Consider the following 20,469-nt stretch of genomic DNA (forward strand, 5'->3'; position numbering starts at 1 on the left):
CAGTCATTATTATGCATGGCTACATAAATATCAGGTAATCAAATAGTGGGTGCAAACTGTGAACTGATAAAGTGAATCAGAAAAAGGAGGAGGGGACACAAGGTGTATAAATTGGTGAATCAATATCCAAAACCTCCTAGTCTAGTGATGTAATGTTATACACCTCAATGAATCATTTAATAGGTTAAAATAGGTGCATAAACTGTGAGTGAAGAACTGACACTCACAGCAGTAACAATGATAAGTCTCAAGCACATGTACTACAGAGGTGCATAGAGCACTAGGTAGGAAGGTGAAAGCAGAGACTCACTGGCATATAAACACTGGACTCAAATTAACCCAGTGTCAGGGACTGTACACACTGACCCAGGAACCTATAAACACTACATTAAAACAGCTCCAAGTAGGAGACTGACAACATTGCGCCATGTTGTCAGTCTCCTACTTGGAGCTGTTTTAATGTTACTGTCATTGTTACTGCTGTGAGTGTCAGTTCTTCACTCACAGTTTATGCACCTATTTTAACCTATTAAATGATTCATCGAGGTGTATAACATTACAGCACTAGACTAGGAGGTTTTGGATATTGATTCACCAATTTATATACAGTCTCGCTGGCAAATCTATACCTACCATCCGGTCTGTTAGCTGACCCAGAGGTGATCATACCCTGACTTATAGCATCATATGCCACCCTATCCCACCATCATCAGCTGGGTAACTGGGATAGTAAGCTATATGTATGTGCTGGCACTGATGCTTGATAATTTTTGATTTAATGTATTTTTAACTCACGTTACACAATTCCACGGTAATATATGTTTTAAGTAAATTACTCAATAAAAGTAATTTTTTACACCTAGTGGTGTGCAGTTTAGTGAATTCTCTGAGAGGCCACAATCACCTTGTGTCCCCTCCTCCTTTTTCTGATTTTCTTTTAAAGGAGGGCTGAAGAAGAAGCTTAGTGGTTAGAACACTTCCTTTAAAGCAGGTGAACATGGTCACAATTCCAGCGTCCGTTTTATTAGCAACATTGGACAAAGTACTTTATCTTTTTCCCCTCAGTCACCAATATTAGATTGTAATATCTATGTGACAAAGAGTTGTGCCTGCAGAATTCTCTGTAAAGGGCTGCGTATACTATATAAGAAGAAAAAATGAGTAGTAGCAAGAACAGAACACTCAGGCCGTAACAGGGGAGAGAGCTTGGTGGGTCCCAGGGGCAACCAGAAGTTGGGCCCAAATGTTGTTATCAGCCGTTCAGCTGGGCCCTCCTCTGGTAAGTATGTATGTATATATGTCTTTATTTATATAGCGCCATTAGTGTACATAGTGCTTCACAGGGGTAATACATGTGACAATCCATATAAATAACAAATAATACAAATAACAGATCATGGGAAAGAGTGCTTCAGAAATAAATGTAACAGTTTGGAAGAGGAGTCCCTGCGCCGAGGAGTTTACAATCTAATTGGTAGGAGGAACATACAGATACAGTAGGAGGGCATTCTGGTTTTTGCGTCTGCAGGGGCCAAGCTTTATGTATTATGTGTCTAGTATTATCCACGGTGCTACTCATATGCCTTTTTAAGCAAGTGTGCCTTAAGGTGGGTCTTAAAGGTGGATAGAGAGGGTGCTAGTCGGGTATTGAGGTGAAAGGCAGTCAATGAGAAGTGTTTAAGGCGGAGAGGGCTTTAGATACAAAGAGGGTAGAGAGAAGACATCCTTGAGCAGAACACAAGAGTCGGGATGGTGAATAGTGAGAAATTAGGCTGAGATGTAAGGAGGGGCAGAAGAGTGTAAAGCTTTAAAAGTGAGGAGGAGAATTGAGTGCGAGATGCGGGATTTGATAGGAAGCAAAAAGAGTCATTTCAGCAGGTGAGACGCTGAGACAGATTAAGGAAAGAGTAGAGTGATTCTGGCAGCAGCGGTTAAGGTATATTGAAGGGAAGACAGGTGAGAGGCAGGAAGGCCAGACAGCAGGAGGTTACAGTAATCTAGATGGGAGAGAATGAGGGCCTGAGTCAGAGGTTTAGCAGTGGAGCAACAGAGGAAAGGGCATATCTTTATAATATTGCAGAGGAAAAACCGACAGGTCTGTGAGAGGAGAATGTGAGAGAGGAATCGAGTGCGACCCCTAGGCAGCGTGCTTGGGCTACTGGGTGAATGATAGTACTTCCAACAGTAATGTGGAAGGAGGTAGTAGGGCCAGGTTTGGGAGGAAGTATGAGGAGCTCGTTTTTTGCCATGTTAAGTTTAAGTCGGCGTAGGGCCATCCAGGATGATATTGAAGAGAGACATTCAGAAACTTTGGTCTGTACAGCAGGTGTAAGGTATGGGGTTGAAAAGTAAATTTGTGTGTCGTCGGCATAGAGGTGATATTTAAACCCAAGAGATGTGATTAGGTCACCTAGAGAAAGTGTGTACAAAGAAAAGAGAAGAGAAGAAGTAAAAACAAACTACATCAATTATACAGTGAATATCAATCTTGTACACATATAACATTATATTCAGCCTTGTAGATCAGACATAAGATGACTGCATTATTTACACTGCAATCACACATACTAATAGAAGAGCATATTATTCAACTCATTAAAAGTATTTTAACATGTAAATAAATCGATATTTATGTACACAAACTCAATACAAATGTGGTTATATCTACCCAAATACTGTAGTACTGTATTTGATCATATTATGTACCTTTTCTGAAGGACCATCGCGCAGACAGCCAACTGCACAGAATGAAAGGTCCATAGAGGTCTCGGGTGAGGAAGAGCTGCATGAGGACACAGTGACTTTAGACCTCATTGTCTTTCCGCTCAAGCAGTATGCAGTTCCAGCTCCTTCCCTTACTGCTCCGGCACCGATATCTGACACCTTATGCTCCAGTACTGATACCTGTTGCTCCAGCACCTTCACTTGCTGCTCCAACACCTTCCTCTGCTACTCAAGCACCAATACCTGATGCTCCAACACCAAGACTTGCTGCTCCAGCACCAATACCTGCTGCTCCAGCACCTTCACTTGATGCTCCAGAACCTGCACCTTCTGCTCCAACACCCCCTGCAGCTCCAGAACCTGCTCCTGGTCCAGCAGCGAGACCTGCACCTGATCCAGCACCAAGCCCGGCTCCTGGGACAGCACCGGGACCTGCTACATGTCCAGCATGGAGACTTGCTTCGGCAGCTGACCGCTCATTAGAGCATTATGATGAGGCCATTCTGCCGTATCAATTGCTTAGGATACATTGGCCTGCTTATGCTAAATCAGCATTTGGCCACCAAGTCCTGCAACTTGACTCTACCTACTGGTGCAGTAAATGACCTAACCTGGGTAGTGCAGCAAGCTACCCGAGAGCTTGTGTGCACATTTTATTGTGATCACGCCAGCTGCATCCAGCGAATTATTCGTTACATAAGGGGTTTCACTACGGATGTCAACTTTTCACTAGTTTATATCCTGACCCAGTGGCCCCAGCTCCGTTAAGACATGGAAGACCACGTATAAGGGGGCCTAGTTAGTCAGTCCCTTCAACTGCCAAAGAAGAGGAAGAGATAACTTTTGCTTAGTCCTGTGACATTTTGTCACCAAATACCATGTTCCGTTTTTTCCCCTGTACATTTTCACCCAGAGTGATTGAACTGTTTTGAATAAATAGCAAAAAAAGAACAAATGAGATGCACAGCAATCGCATGTAGAATAAAATGATTATTTATTTATACAAAAGCCATGAGTTAAAATAAGGGAACAAGGAGTCTTCTAATGCGCTTCTCGCCCAGCTTGATAAAGCTTTGACAAAACGCCAAGATGGGCGCGAAACTCGTTCTTCCCTTTTTTTACTTCATGCTTGTGTATAAATAAAAAATATTTTTATTCCACATGCAATCTAGCCCTGGCTTTCATTGCTGTGCATCGCAGTTTTAATTGTTTAGCTCTATTTACATGTTGCACTGTTTGCACGCTAAAACGGAGTTCCAAACGACCAAGACAAAGATGGACAAGTGGGACATGAGTACGTTAATATCAGCTTTGTTTCCTGGATGGACTTATTGCATTTAAGATTTTTGTATTTGGTGTATGACTATTCGAGGACGCCCATCGGTTGTCTGTAGGTCTCGCGACTCTTGACGGCACAGAGTGATTGGTTAAGGCTGGTTTTCCGTCTTCTGGTTATCCTGGTAGGTGTCTGATACAGATCACATACATACATTAAGAAAATTTCTACCCCCTTGCCTTGGGATCGTATGTATCTAAACACGATGTTTTAAGAAAGAGATCATCTCTCCATGTATACAGACATGTATTTGTTTTTTTATATGATTCACATACTTTACTTACACCATGTATTTTCTCTGAAGCATCAAGACAACCCATCCTACTGCAACTGTTTTGAATAAATATTAAGTTCACTATTTCTGTCTCTTTGTAATTGTTGTTAGAAAAAAGTTGGACTCTTATTGTACTCACATACTTTAGTAATTAAAGAATATATTCCATATCATGGCAAAGATACCCTTCATTCACTTTAATCACTCAAAAACATTCTACAGTTTATAACATGAACTTAATGATACTTTTCCTTTGTGTGTTTCTGACTTTTATATTATTTAGAATATATATTGAATATATATCTTTGCATGACACTTCTAACTACAGCATTTAAATGGAAAGTGTTCAGTACCATAACCAAACAAATTATTAGGGTAACACTTTAGACCTGCCTTTGTCATTTATAAGTGTAACACCTTTTCCCTCCCCCAATCGCAGATGGGGACCATGTGGGGAAATACACACTTGTGTTACCGGGTGTGGTGCGTCACCTGATAGGCTCACAGAAGGCCTAAACCTCCGCCACTGGGAGCCTGGGGTTACCTGATCATTCGTCAAACACAGCGCCTCCACCTGTAAGGGTTCCCACCTGAGTGGGATGGTCCTCTTACAGGAACCTCAATAATAAAACACGCACACAGTGTATGCTAATAACTGTTTACTATTGTAACTACTAATAATAACTTCGGTACCTGTACCACACAGAATAATGCATATACACACACACATGGACGTGCACCGGGTGCACACATCAACATAGGTATTCCCCCAAAGTACCTTATGTCCAAACCCACCCACGTGTGTTGGAGATAGTGCTATCCCTGGACGTGTTGGTGCACTATTTATAGATACCTGCCCGGGGCTCCAGCCCGCGGGTACCGCTATACAACTGGTATGGATCCGATGAGACGTCCTCCTACGCGTGGGGTGAATTCCAGCGTGGATAATATCACCACGGCTCCGCACCGTCTGTACTTTGACGGGGATCCGTCTGCAACCGGCCGGCCACAGTCACTGCTTGGCGTGGCCTCCGAGAAGATAGTCTCTATATAACTGAGGGGTCTGAGCCCAGACCCAGGAATCAGGCTGTGCGCCACTGAGTGGCTTCTAACTTAACCCAAACAGCTGAAGGGGCAGAACTCCTCAAGTAGCGCCTGTCCCTGAAGCAACCACAAACTGGGGTAATGGAAACTGTTATCTGGGGCCTCTGGGGTTAACTAGACCTAGTGCCAGGGGGTACTGCCCCCCCCACACACACCCTAACTCACCCATCTCCCAGCTCCAACTACCGTTCCTCTAAGCCCGCGAAAATTATCTCTTTCCATCTTGCCGAGAATCCTTGGCCCTCTACGGCCACTCTGGGACACCTGGTGTATTTGGCCCTAAGCCTCATGGGACTTGTAGTCCCGTAGAGGCTACTATAACATTGGGGCCGCGTGCGCGATTCCACTGCGCATGCGCAACTGTGTAATGGCCGCCGCAACTCCCAAGTGTCTTCTGCGCATGCGTGATCACTGCGCATGCGCGTGCCTTTGCAATGGCGGCCCCCGCTAGCTTGGTGCGCCGCAGAGCCTTGGAGTGCTCCCTGCTCCGGCCCCCACCCTTGCAAGCAGCCGGTGCGTCCGTTGCTGGCTCCGGCGGCACCCGTGACCACGCAGCTATCAAGGAGGGGGGTCCCTGGGAACCGCGCAGGGGACATGGGCTACACACTCCCCCTGGTAAAATCCCAACGACCTCGCTTGGGTAGCAGACATATAACAGAGAGTTATATAATGAAAAATGCATTGCATAGGTTATACAGCAAATCACATGCACTTGTTCAACGGTACCCAACATCGTCACGTTGATACCCGAGGCCAGCTGAGTCTCATAGTGGGGTACCCCTAACTGATTGAGTGATTGACTCCTGGGAGTCTTTTGGAGCTCATGATCGGGTGCTACAGTCTCTAACCCCAAACTACCTCCTCCCCCTGGTAGAAGGAATAGTATTGGGTCTCGGTGCCAGACCTTTGCCCGGCCATCCGCAGCATGGATGATATAGGCCAGGAGGTCTTGCCCTTTGCCTCAGTCCACCACATGGCGAATGAAACGCTCCATCGTGCACATGAAGGAAGCAATAATTACCAGAGCGGTCACTGCACAGTCTTGGTTCACCCCAACAATTTCTTTAGCGGTGACGTCTTCTGGGGACATCACAATATCTACGTGCAGGGCGTCCATGTCTTGAGACGAAAAAGCTTGAAGCTTCCTCTTGTAGGAGTAAGCGCCGCACATGGCCGCTAAACTGGATACATTGATGGGGTCAAATCTGCTCTCTGGTTGGCAGAGATCTTCTAGGGGGGACACCTCCACCAGGACGCGATGACGGGGTGAGCCCATCACCCGGGTGACCATACCTTTGGAGCCACCAGGCTCCGCGATCACCGGGGAGCTCACACCCGACACCCCTGGGGCAGTCAACTCACCCCTGTTATCGTTGGCAGGTACTGATCCCAAGCCTGGGACTGATGGTACCATCGTAAAAGGCCAGACTGGCCGTGGTAGGGCACACGGGCCCACAGCAGAGTCCGCAGTAGGTGGGGCAATCAGCCCGTTGTCCTCAGTGTTGCTTGAGATGTCCGCCGCCAGGCGCATCACCACGGCCTAATGGTTACTGTTGTCAGTAGAAGAGAAAGGGGGTAGGGACGCCTTACCCTTCTTTGGTTCAACCATCTGTGGTTCCGTCATGGGAACCGATTCTGGAACCGATTCTGGAGCTGAATCTGGAACCGTAGGTAGGGCGCACGGGCCCTCCAAAACCTCCGCTCTTGAGGTAGATAGAGTAGCAGCATTGACCGGCTCAGTAGAGGGGTTCGTCGCATCTTTCTCGGCGGGTTCCGTAGGCTGCAGCAGCATGGGATGCAGGAACTGTGCTCCGCAGCAAGCACTCTTGGGTCCCCAAGTCAGTTCTCCATCTGGAAAATCACATTTGCTGCAGAAACATCTTACGCACCCCTGCCTGTCCACTTTTGCCACCAGAAGTTCTACTGGTAGGTGATAGGGGTCAAAGTCCATACCGCCATACTTATGCAATTCTTTTTGTAAGCATGGGCACAAAAGTTAGGGCACGTTCACTCCTTTTACTCGCCAACCTCTGTATAACTGAGGGTGCAGTTCGCTGCATTCGATTCCTCCCTGCTGGGGAACAGAAGTGGTGGACTGAGACTCAAGTAGGGCCTGTCCCTGAAGCAACCACAAACTGGGGTAATGGTAACTGTTATCTGGGGCCTCTGGGGTTAACTAACCTAGTGCCAGGGGCTACTGCTCCCTGCACACACACCCTAACTCACCTAGCTCCCAGCTCCAACTCCCGTTCCTGTAAGCCCGCGAAAAGTATCTCTTTCCCTCTTGCCGAGAATCCTTGGCCCTCATTGGCTACTCTGGGACACCTGGTGTATTTGGCCCTAAGCCTCATGGGACTTGTAGTCCCGTGGAGGCTACTATAACATTGGGGCCGCGTGCGCGATTCCACTGCGCATGCGCAACTGTGTAATGGCCACCGCAACTCCCAAGTGTCTTCTGCGCATGTGTGGCCACTGCGCATGCGCGCGCCTTTGCAATGGCGGCCCCCGCTAGCCGGGTGCGTTGCAGAGCCTCGGAGTGCTCCCTGCTCCGGCCCCCACCCTAGCAAGCAGCCGGCGGGTCCGTCGCTGGCTCCGGCGGCACCCGCGACCGCACGGCGATCAAGGAGGGGGGTCTCTGGGAACCGCGCAGGGGACAGCGGCTACATAAGCAATTCCCAGAAATAACATGATGATAATCATGGTCTGGTTGTTATTAATGGCCAACTTTTGGTGTGACCTATTTATCGTTACGTTATTTCCCTGAGCCAAAAATAACAGAGGTTTATAAATCTGCGATGTTAGGCCAACTGCTAACTAGCATCTCATTTGCATAAGAGTAAGACTAACGTCTGTCAAAAGTTATTGATACACTATTTTACTAGTTAACTTAATGTCATCCTAACGTGAATCTGTTTAGTGGATGTGAGGATTGGGCCTCGGCTTCGCCCTCGTGAAGCGTCCCGTGACTCGTTGGGTGACGCCCCTCATGCGTGTGCTGCGTGCAAGTGCCGCAGTACTCCTTCCAGGACCGGACCTAGACTCCGCCCCCACGCCACTTCCCGTGACGCAACGGAGAACGTCACTCTTCCCACTTTACGTCAGCGCCGTAATACCAGGGGCACTCGAGGGGTTAATGCTGCCAATTAGTCCACAGCTGTGATACACCCCGCCCCTGCCTATCAGTGGACAGCCTACATCTAATTATGCCTGACTCACAGCCTGGAGGAGCCTTCTCATTGGCTTCCTGCTCCTTATATGCTCCGCATGACCTGAGGCAAATTGGCTGAGCATAAACCTTGTTTATGTTTCAAGTGCTTGCTACTAGCATCCTGCTGCCCTGCTATTTGCTCGTGCATTCTGCCTTGTTTATCTGTTGCCTTTGACCTCACCTTGTACCCGGACTTCTACCTTCTCTGACCCCTGGACCTCGGCTACGCACACGACCATTCTGACCTCTCCACTCCTGGACCCAGCTACGCACAACAACCATCTGACATCTCCAATCCCCAGACCACGGCGAGAATCACGACTAATCTGACCTCTCCTACTCTGACCCAGCGACACGACTACGACTCTGCAATCCGGACGCGGTTGTTGGTCGGTGTATTCTGACATCCCCACCTCAGCCCTGCGGTCCCGTCCTGTTTGTGGTGAGCACTCGTTACAGTGGATAGGCGTTAGGAGTATCCTTACGATAATTGTGGGTAACGACAAATAGCCTAACAAAACATTGTGGATCCGCCCCCTGGAATTTTATGGATACCTAAATGTGAATCTACTGTGGAATTTTATGCCAAAACATACTTACAATACAAACGAAGAACAACATAATATATACCCATCAATCTAATGCAGAAATCTCAATTATACCTTATTGATGACCGTTCTGAGAAAACGTGTAATGGTTCACATTTTAACAAGACTTTTCAGCAATATTTCCCCAAAATATATAACTGTAATTATGCAGTAATAAGTAATTATGTAGTTTAGGAAAAATTAGAAAAAATAATTTTGTTGGACGATAAACATCAGGTGCATTACAAATGGCACATCTGTCTGTGACTTACCTACAAATCGCGCACACAAAACAGCTGGGATGGTACGTTTTTCCAAGTGCAGAAACAACTTCTCCCTCAATGAAGTCATCACAACTGAAGCATCGGGTCCCGTACAGTCTTTGATAGTCCAGATTACAAATGTAGTCACCTTGCCGTACAAAAAATCCTCCCTGGGCAAGGTCGCATCCACATACTAGAAGAAAGGGAACATTATAAAAAGAAAATACATTCTAAGTAAATAAAAAAGTTGTGTGTGCTGAGCACGCTCATTGTAAGGGAAACTTCTTTGTGTTTTGCCACAGAAATTGTATTTGCGATAGTGATGTTCTTAATTAAATGAAAGATATTTGAGAGTATAATTTATTTATTTTTGTGTAGAAATGTCCATACTATGACTTGGAATACATGATATAATTGACTTATGATAACTAAAGTAAGATACAACTATTAAGGATTGTAAAGTATCTAAATGCCGATACTCTCAAAAGTCTTTAATTCAATGTAAATCATACAAATCAAAACACAATTTCAGAGACAAAACGCAAAGAAGTTTGATTTAGAGCGCACGTGCTTGGCACCCCCCCCCCCTTTTTTTGTATAATCATTACAGTTACTATATTATGTAGCAGGGTCCCCCCTGGTCCCCCTTACCCTCGCTGCTGCGGGGGCTCCCTGCGGCGTCGGAGACAGGGCGCCGCCATCTTGGTTGTGTCGCAGAGGTTCGCGCATGCGCAGTAGCGACGCGGCGGGCATTTTGGTAAAGGAGAAGTGGCAGCAGAGGTGCTCCGTAGCGCAGGGACGGCCCACAGTCGCGCATGCGCAGTTAGGGCGATGCGACGGCCATTACAGGGTTGCGCAGGCTCAGTGGAGAGTAGCGGCGGCCATTACAGATCGCGCATGCGGCCCCAATAGGAAAGAGGGCCATGGAGGACTACAGTCCCCCAGAATGCTTAGAGGCAGACAGGCTACCTGATACCAGGGAGCCAATAGGGCTTACAGCTTTCCCTGAGTGGAAAGATACATTGTTGTGTGCTGCAGTGAGGAAGCAGAAGAAGCTGGGACACAGACAGGGGAGGGTGGGTAAGTGTAGAGAAAAAGTGGCTCATACACTAGGCCAGGCATCTCCCTTAGGCCCCAGCTAAGTCCCATTCACCGCAGCTTGTGGTTACTACAGGGGCTCCCCTTAGATAGGGACAGGGTCCTGTAGAACCCAGACAAGTGAGGGTTCAGCCAGGAAGCAGGAATCCCCTGGTATTGCTGTGAAGGTGAATCAATCTCTGTGGCTGCAGAGATAATAGACTTTCCAAAGGTGGATCACTCCATGCGGGAGCCACCCACCGCCAGGCAGAGTTTCAGGACGTCGCCGAGGAGGTCGCAGAGTGGCGGATCCTTTGTGAAGTGTCTGCAGCCCCAGGTGCTGGAGCACTGGGGCAGGTATCGTATTTTAAGTGCACCATCTATAACATCCTCATACTTGTGGGCCGCGCGGTCACCAAACACTTGTGGTTTAGGTGTGGGACAGTGGACACGGTGTGAGGACACGTGGAGGGTTGCGTCCTGTGTTGGCGCTTTGGGCAGTTGTGCCATTACTATTATAGAGTGATAAGAGTTTATAGAGCGAGATGTGTGTTCATATTGTTATAGTAAAGATCGTTGCTATTTTACATCTAGTGTATGTGTTCATTTGAATGTGTCCTGCGAGGAACAACTCCCGCTCTGCTGGGAGCCATCGCAGGTGGAGGCGCTGCACCATATAGTATTTTACCAGAGGATACACCCCAGGCTCTCACTGGCGGAGGCTCAGGCCTCCTGTGAGCCTAACAGGTAAAGCACCACACTGGGTAACACATATAGATTCTCCTCACATGCACCCTATCTGCGATTGGGGGGCAGGGGGGGAATATGGGTTACAATTATATTATATATTGTAGGCTAAAGCAGTAAAATTCCGGGCATTATTGAAAACCCTGCTCAATGATTGCTTCAAATTCCAGGCATTATCCAATCAGTAATGGCCGGAATTTTAGCAGCTTGCAAAGTGCAGTTTTCAATGTGTTTATTAACAGCCAATCAGCTTTCAGAACAGCTGAGACAGGGCGGGGATTGGTTAGAATGAAGTGACAGGGCAGGGGATTGGTCAGTAAGTATCAGCCACAGATTGACTCCTCCCTCTCCCGAGCTGACTGATATTTTCTGAGCAGATTCAGTTGAATTGGGGGGGGGGGGGGGGTTGTCTGCAAAGAAGTAAGTGGCTGTCTGCAGTTTCTTTGTGGCTGCAGTTTGTGTGTGAGTGTGTCAGTAGCAGCGTGTGTGTGCTGTGCTGTTGTGTTGTATATCTGTGTAGAGGTGCTGTGTGTGTGTGTCAGTGTCAGCAGCAGTAGCAGTGTTTATGGGTGTAGCAGCAGTTTGTGTGTGTGTGTGTGTGTGTGTCTGTAGAGGTGCTGTGTTGTGTTTAGAGGTGCTATTGTGTGTAAAGGTGCTGTGTATAGAGGTGCAGTGCTGTGTGTGTATGTTGTGTGTGTAGAGGTGCTGTGTTGTGTATAGAGGTGCAGTGTTGTGTGTGTGTGTGGGGGGGGTGTATGTAGAGGTGCTGTGTTGTGTGTAGAGGTGTGGGGGGGGAGAGTGCAACGTTTAGTAAGTGGCTGCATTTTTTATTGTGGCTGCAGTGTGTGTGTGTGTAGAGCTGGTGTGTGTGTATAGAGCTACTGTGTTTGTGTGTATAGAGCTCCAGTGTGTGTGTGTGTGTGTGTGTGTGTGTGTGTGTGTGTGTGTGTGTGTGTGTGTGTGTGTGTGTGTGTGTGTGTGTGTGTGTGTGTGTGTCAGTGTTAGCAGCAGTGTTTATGGGTGTAGCGTGTGTGTAGCAGCAGAGTTTGTTTGTGTGTGTGTGTGTGTGTGTAGAGCTGCTGTGTTGTGTGTGTAAAGCTGCTGTGTTGTGTGTATAGGGGTGCTGTGTTGTGTGTGTAGAGGTGCTGTGTTGTGTGTGTAGAGGTGCTGTGTTGTGAGTGTATAGAGCTCCAGTGTGTGTGTGTGTGTGTGTTGTGCTGTTGTACTGTATGTGTACACTGGCGACACACTTTATTCGAGCTTGGCTAGTCCCACGAATTCGGGTATACCCGGGTGTATTGAGGTTTGTGACTGTTTTCTGCCCGAGTACATTGAGTTATTTTTCAGGCAGGGATTGAAGCATTTTATTCCCGCTGGCTGCAATACTGCACAGTATATATATATACACTGCATTACAATTCATGAATTTATGCCATCTGGTAGACACGCGAAGCATTGCAGCCTATTAAATCCTAATCATCCTCATTTAACAGATCAGCCGCCCATCAGCCAGGCATGAACCAAGGCTGGGAAGGCAAATGCAACGGGGCTTGTCAGAGGTGAGGAGCGGCGCATTCCAGGTATCTGCCAGGTACATACTGGGTATTTGCTCGAATAAAGTGTGTCGGTGCAGTATCAGCAGTTTGTGTGTGTAGAGCTGATGTGTGTGTGTATAGAGCTACTGTGTGTGTGTGTGTATAGAGCTCCAGTGTGTGTGTGTGTGTGTGTGTGTGTGTGTCAGCAGCAGTGTTTATGGGTGTAGCATGTGTGTAGCAGCAGAGTTTGTTTGTGTGTGTGTGTAGAGCTGCTGTGTTGTGTGTGTAGACCTGCTGTGTTGTGTGTGTAGGGGTGCTGTGTTGTGTGTGTAGAGGTGCTGTGTTGTGAGTGTAGAGGAGGTGCTGTGTTGTGTGTCTAGAGCTCCAGTGTGTGTGTGTGGGTGTGTGTGTGTGTGTGTGTGTGTGTGTGTGTGTGTGTGTGTGTGTGTGTGTGTGTGTGTGTGTGTGTGTGTGTGTGTGTGGTGTGCTTGTGTGTGTAGAGCTGCTGTGTGTGTAGAGGTGCTGTGTTGTGTTAATGCCCTGTTCTTCGGGGATTATTACTTAAATGTAATTCTCTATATACAATTCATGTGTTATATGTTTAGACACCTTGCATGTTTTCCACTTCTGCCTTTTTTATTATAAATGGTGCATTTTTTTATTTGCTATTTACACTTCTATATTTATACTGACTTGGAATTCATGTGTGTGTCCTCCCTTCTGTGCATGCCCGGCTTTGGGTGGCCCCTTCTGTACATGCCCGGCTTTGGGTGGCCCCTTCTGTACATGCGCGGCTTTGGGTGGCCCCTTCTGTACATGCCCGGCTTTGGGTGGCCCCTTCTGTACATGCCCGGCTTTGGGTGGCCCCTTCTGTACATGCCCGGCTTTGGGTGGCCCCTTCTGTACATGCCCGGCTTTGGGTGGCCCCTTCTGTACATGCCCGGCTTTGGGTGGCCCCTTCTGTACATGCGCGGCTTTGGGCGGACCCTTCTGCGCATGTGTGGAGTCGGACGTCCATTTCTACGCATGCGCGGAGTCGGACGGCCCTTTCTATGCATGTGCGGAGTACAGTGGCCCCTTCTGCGCATGTGCGGAGTATGTGGCCCCTTCTGCGCATGCGCAGTATACGGTGGACCCTGCTGCGCATGCGTGGAGTACGGCGGCCGCTTTTGTGCATGTGCCATCACCAGGCAATGACGTAACTTCCATTACGCATTTTCTGTACAAGCGATGAGATTTTTACCATCAGAACTCTTTAGGTGCCACCAAAGAAGTTTCACTTAAAAATAGATTAAAAATAAATGCAAAACACCCGTAGCTCCCAAGATACTTTTAAGAAGTTTACTTTTTTGCAACAAAATGCATTCTATTTCTGGCACTCACGTTACCATTATACATTTTTTTGCCTTACATATTTATTTTGATTAATTTGTGGCATCATGCAGTCCTTTGTGCTGTCTTTTTGATGCATTAGTACTGGAGTCTGTTGGGACAAGTGAGAAGGACCAACGACAAAATTGGAGCTATATACGATGACACGTGACATCATTATTACTATTATTATCGTCAGGTACAGTACAGTCTCTTTCCTATGTAACTAATACGCATTGTGTGTGTGGAATTAATAGATTTACTATACTCATACTCTCCTTGATCTTTTAAGGAAACTGAATGGCTGGCATACCTCCTTCTTCTTTTACTTTAACACTAACTCAAGCTCTCCCCTCTCTGATCCATCAGTTACTGCTCCAACACTTATTTTTAAAGTGACTAAGCATTCCATGTGAAAACAATCACACTGAACGCTGCTGTGGCCAAGGTTGTTTAATTCAGCTGTGCTCAGATTAGCAATGTAAAAGACAAGGCTCCACATTGGTGTTCAGGGTATTGGACATCATATAGCTGACAGACTGAAAGCCAACTGTATATTTATTTATTTATAAAATATTTTACCAGGAAGTAATACATTGAGTTACCTCTCGTTTTCAAGTATGTCCTGGGCACAGAGTAAAACAAATAATACATGGTTACAAGTACAGTTACATAAATGAACAAGGTATACATTATATACAGAGACATTGCGTGCACAGTTAAAAAAAATATATATTATGAGCGTATGAAACAGTTACAGACCAGATTAAAGTGTGAGACAGCCTTAGATTTGAAAGAACTTAAGCTGGTGGTGGATATGAGAGTCTCTGGTAGGTTGTTCCAGTTTTGGGGTGCACGGAAGGAGGAACGTCCGGATACTTTGTTGAGCCTTGGGACCATGAATAGTCTTTTGGAGTCTGATCTCAGGTGATAGGTGCTGCATGTGGTAGGGGTGAGGAGCTTGTTCAGGTAGCTGGGTAGCTTGCCCAGAAAGTATTTAAGGGTGAGACAGGAAAGGTGAACTTTGCGCCTAGACTCTAGTGATGACCAATCTAGTTCTTTGAGCATTTCGCAGTGATGTGTGTTGTAGTTGCATTGGAGAACAAAACGACAAATTGAATTGTAGAGGGTGTCAAGTTTGCTAAGGTGGGTTTGAAGAGCCGAGCCATATACTATGTCTCCATAGTCAATAATTGGCATTAGCATCTGCTGTGCAATACGCTTTCTGACCAGGAGACTTAGGGAGGATTTGTTCCTGTAAAGTACCCCTAGTTTGGCATAGGTCTTGGTTGTCAGGGTATCAATGTGCATCCCGAATGTTAAGTGGGAGTCAAACCATAAGCCCAGGTATTTAAAACTAGTGACAGGTGTTAGGGTGGTGTTAGCGTTGGTTCTAATCAGGAGCTCAGTCACTGGAATCTTTACAAATTTAGTCTTGGTCCCAAATACCATTGTTACAGTCTTGTCAGTGTTTAAAAACAGTTTGTTTTGGGAAATCCAGTTTTCGAGTCTCAAAAAGTCAGACTGAAGTATGTGTTGAAGGTCAGAGAGGCTATGGCTGTGTGCATATAGGATTGTGTCATCTGCATACATGTGTATTGAGGCTTCCTTACAAGCTGTGGGAATATCATTAATGAACACTGAGAAGAGTAGGGGCCCCAGAACAGGGCCTTGGGGGACACCACAGGTGATATCCAGGGGGTTGGAGTTAGAGCCTGAGATGGACACATGTTGGGATCTTCCTGATAGGTAGGACTGAAACCAGTTTAAAGCATGTTTCCCTATTCCAGTGCTCTGGAGTTTGTTAAGCAGGATAACATGATCAACTGTGTCAAAAGCCTTTGCAAAATCTAGGAATACTGCACCAGTGAGTTGTCCCCGTTCCATTCCACACTGGATTTCATTGCAAACTTTTAGCAGGGTAGTTACGGTGGAGTGTTTGGGACGAAACCCAGACTGGAATTGGCTAGGGAAATTTGTCTTGGTGTAGAAATCGCTTAATTGGGAGTGGACACATTTTTCCATGACTTTGGATAGAATTGGGAGAAGTGAGATTGGCCTGTAGTTTGAGACAGTGTTTTTGTCCCCACTTTTGAAGATTGGGACAACTCTGGCAGTTTTCCACTTCTTAGGGATATGGCCTGCAGACAGGATAGAGTTGACTATGGACGCAATTGGTTTGGCAATGGCTGGGGCACCAAGTCGTAGGAACCTAGATTGTAGTAAGTCGGGTCCACATTGGCTACTTCGTTTTAGTTTGAGGAGCGCTTGTGTAATCTCCTCTTCAGATACTGGGCTAAATTGAAAATTGTGGGCAGTGTTGGGAGGGGGTGGGACTGTAGGGATACTCCCAGGATGAGATTCATGTTTGGGGTTTGTGCTGCGTTTCGCTAATAAGTTAGTGGCACACCCCACAAAGTAATCATTGAATGCATTTGCAATGTCAGTGGGGTTTGTCAGAGTAATATCCCCCTTAGTGATATTACTTGGTTGTTGATGGTTAGGAGGCTGGAATATATTGTTGATAACCTTCCAGAAGTTAGCTGGGTTTGATGTATTTTGGTGGAGATTGTCAGCATAATATTGTGCTTTTGCATGCCTTGTTTGCCTTGTGCACATGTTCCGCATGCATCTGTAGTGATTGAGATCCTTGGTAGTGCCAGTTACTTTGTAGCTTTTCCACAAGGCATCCCTGAACTGGTAGAGTGCTATAAGGTCAGGTGTAACCCATGGAAGGTGGGCCCCCCGTACCCTTATTTTGCGTAGTGGAGCATGGGTATTGCAGAGTTTTAAGAACTCGGATTGGAAATAGTCGAGCGCAGAATCGGGGTCGGGAATTAAATCGATTCTGTGCCATGGGCAGTTGGTAAGGTCATCCAGAAACTGTTGTGGGTTAAAGTTTTTAAATGTTCTAGTGAGGAGAATTTTAGGGCTTGAATGGGGCGGTTTAATTTTCCTTACACAGTACACTATTGCATGGTCACTGAAAATATCAGGAAGGATGCCAGAGGATTGGATTCTGCTGGGGTTTGAGGAGAGAATCCAGTCTAGCAAGGAATGGTTATGCGATTTCAGGTTTATCCGTGTGGGTTGGGAAATGAGTTGCAATAGGTTAAGTGACTTGAGTTGTATCTGGATTTTGCGGTTTTTAGGGTCAAGCCAATTGAAGTTGAAATCCCCAAGAACTAGCAGCTCACTCTTCTCATTCAGAGAGGAAATGGAGCCAAGAAATTGGATGATATCAGTCAAGGATTTTAGAGGGGCTTTAGGGGGGCGGTAGATGCTAGCAAGCAAGATGGGCTTAGAAAAGGGGAGGCAGATTTTGCCAACTAGAGTTTCAAAAGAGGGTGGACTTGGTGGGCAATTTAACAGTGTAAATTGTAAGGTGTCTGCAATATAAAATAACACCCCTCCTCCTGTCTTTGACCTATCTCTCCTAAAAATGGAGTATCCCTGAATGGCGATATTTGCATCAGGGGTTTTAGGGGATAGCCATGTTTCTGTAAGAATGATGGCTTTGGGTTTATGCATAAGGCACCATGCCCTTAGTTCGTCCAGTTTGGGCAGCAGGCTCCGGATGTTTATATGGGCGACAGATAGCCCTTTTTGGAATGTAAAGGTGGAATTCTCAGGGGCATGGGACAGAGCTGAAATGGGAGGACCTGGGTTTGGTTCAATATCACCTGCTAAAGAGAGTAATAGTATGAGTAGAAATTTGGGTAGTTGTTTGCAAGTTGTAGATTTGTGATGTTTGCCATTTGAGTGAGCAGTGGTTGGTGTGCTGGTTTTTAGAGTTCTCCACCAACATTCAGTAGATAGTGCAAGGCTTTTGAGTAGTCCAGGGTGTATGGTGATGTTGGGTGTGGGCCAGGATGGAGGAGTTTGTAGTGGATAGAGGGAGTAACATCTCCATGAGACCAGGAGAAAGAAAAAAATTTAAATACATAGCAGGTTCATGATGCCAGAGGTAGGCAGTGCTGCAAGGAGCTGTTGTGAGCAGAGTGAGTGTGAGCAGAATAAACAGCAGGTGTGTGCCTGTTCCTTGTCAAAGGTTTAGCTGTATTACAATGCTAGAGTCAGTTCAGGGTTTCAGTGTATTGTGCAGTCAGTTTTGGGAGAGACTGCAGTGAATAAGTTGTAAAGGGGTGGGGGGTTGAAATACGCAGGTTAGCAAGCATGGGATCATAGTGTGATCTGAATAGCTTACCGATGAAAACACTGCACCACCGATGGCCCTTTGATGAAAGACGGGCAAGATCCCAAAGCAAATATCAGCGAGTTTTGGATTATGAGCAATTTAAAGTGTGACATTTTTCCTTCACATAATGCAACATATTTATATATAATACAGAACATATTCAAGTTTCCTTAGGATCCCATAGCTGTGCTGGCATGTGCATCACAATATATCCCAACACATTACACCAGATAGATCACTGAATTCCACTACATTTGTATATTTAAATAAAACCTAATTTTGCGAGTCGCATTAATGTCAAAAGATTTCTTCTTGGTCTGGAAGTTGGATACAGGTGATAAAAAGGCAGTGCACTGCCTAAGGCCTCGGGCATGGTGCCTCGGGCCACGCTGATCAGCGCTCCTGCTCTGCCTCGCCTGCTCAAACTGGAGCTTTTTTGTGTCCTGGCAGGCGAGGCAGTGAACGCGCTTTGGGGGCGGTGCATAGGCGGGGCGAAGGCAGGCCGGAGGCGGATCGGAGGCGGGGCGAGAGGCAGGGCTAGTCCCTCGCTCCCATTGGATGTGAGCAGTCACGTGACTGCTCCTCCGCTTCCCTGAGAGGCAAATTTTAAATTTGCCTGTCTCGCCAAAATACCTGAGCCTCTGCACGCATCCGCACGCATGCGGAAGCGGCTGCTAAGTCCGCGCTGATGACAGATGCAGGGGGTAAGTGCATCTGCTCAGCGCGGCTCAGCACGGCTCAGCAAGGCTCAGCAAGGCTCACCCTACTATGTCCCAGGCCTCAGAAAGCAGGAGGAGGCTCACAGCTGCATAAAAACAACTTTATTCCATAAGTGGATCAAACATGACCCCTTGTCATGGCCATGTGTGAGACTAAATCACATAAGGAATTTCTTCACTGTGTTTCCTCTCACCGTCAGATGGCTCGTCCCTCGGTCACTTTGTAACATACAAATGAAGATGCCCTGTATCCCTGCATCGGACCCGAAAGGATGACAGCCACAGGAAAAGGTATCAACAGTGCAATTTATTAATTACAAAATTAAAGTATCCAGTAACTCACGTTGACAAAACATCTCCGATACAGGTAACCCCTCTGAGTCTCCTGGTGCAGTTAGTTCCTTCTTCAGCGTCTGGTAAATAGGACTGCAGCCTGAGTGCTCGCGGAAGCTATGGTGACCTTTGATGGATGAAAAGCTCCACGTCTCAACAGGCAACAACACGTTTCACAAACACTTTTGCTTCATCAGCGAGCACACAGGCTGCAGTCCTTTCGACCGGTTGCGGAAGAATGAGCTAACTGCACCAGGAGACTCAGAGGGGTTGCCTGTACCGGAGATGTTTTGTCAACGTGAGTTACTGGATACCTTAATTTTTTAATTAATAAATTGCACTGTTGATACCTTTTCCTGTGGCTGTCATCCTTTTCTGGCACGATGCAAGGACGCAGGGCGTCTTCTTATCCATGTTACCAAGTGACCGAGGGACGAGCTATCCGACGGTGAGAGGAGACACTGAAATAAATTCTTTATGTGATTTAGTCTCACACATGGCCTTTTGAGTACTGATTTAATATTTATACTCTATCCCCATTCTCAGAATACTGTTAATCACCTGAGAAGGAACTAATACTACCTACAGAATAAGTGTTTCTATATTTTATTTTTGTTTTATTTTTGCATGCGCTAATCACCCCTTTTCACTCACGTCATTACAGGATTAAGCAACTCCTTCACATTTGTTGAGGTCTAGCAAGGATCTCAGAATAGTATCAACCCCTTGAGTATCAACATTACAGTGCATACTGGAAATTGTAAGAAATCCAGTTCAGTTATATTATTCTATTTTAATATGTATGAATCTGGTATGAAGACAAAATGCCAAGTATACAGTATGTTTGCATACTGCAGTTCTTTCTTTACAGTTCATATTATATTGCATATGATATTTAATATTTAAATTTGTATATTCTGACAAACTCAGTTGCACTGGGACAGTATTTAGTTGCGGGGAAGTGCATCTGTGCTGAGTTCTCTGTAGTGAACC

General features: G+C 46.3%; 1 protein-coding gene across 9 annotated transcripts in view; it reads right to left on the reverse strand.

The window, feature by feature from the left end:
• Positions 1–20,469, reverse strand: part of ABLIM2 (actin binding LIM protein family member 2) — a 248,534-nt gene that overhangs the window by 123,652 nt on the left and 104,413 nt on the right. For all 9 annotated transcript variants that reach the window (XM_075569883.1, XM_075569890.1, XM_075569935.1 and 6 more), the window contains exon 3: positions 9,506–9,689. In XM_075569883.1, coding sequence (XP_075425998.1) covers positions 9,506–9,689 — 184 coding nt within the window. The remainder of the gene's footprint in view (positions 1–9,505; positions 9,690–20,469) is intronic.

This window comes from Ascaphus truei, chromosome 1, assembly GCF_040206685.1.
Source record: "Ascaphus truei isolate aAscTru1 chromosome 1, aAscTru1.hap1, whole genome shotgun sequence".
NCBI classification, from domain to species: Eukaryota; Metazoa; Chordata; class Amphibia; order Anura; family Ascaphidae; genus Ascaphus; species Ascaphus truei.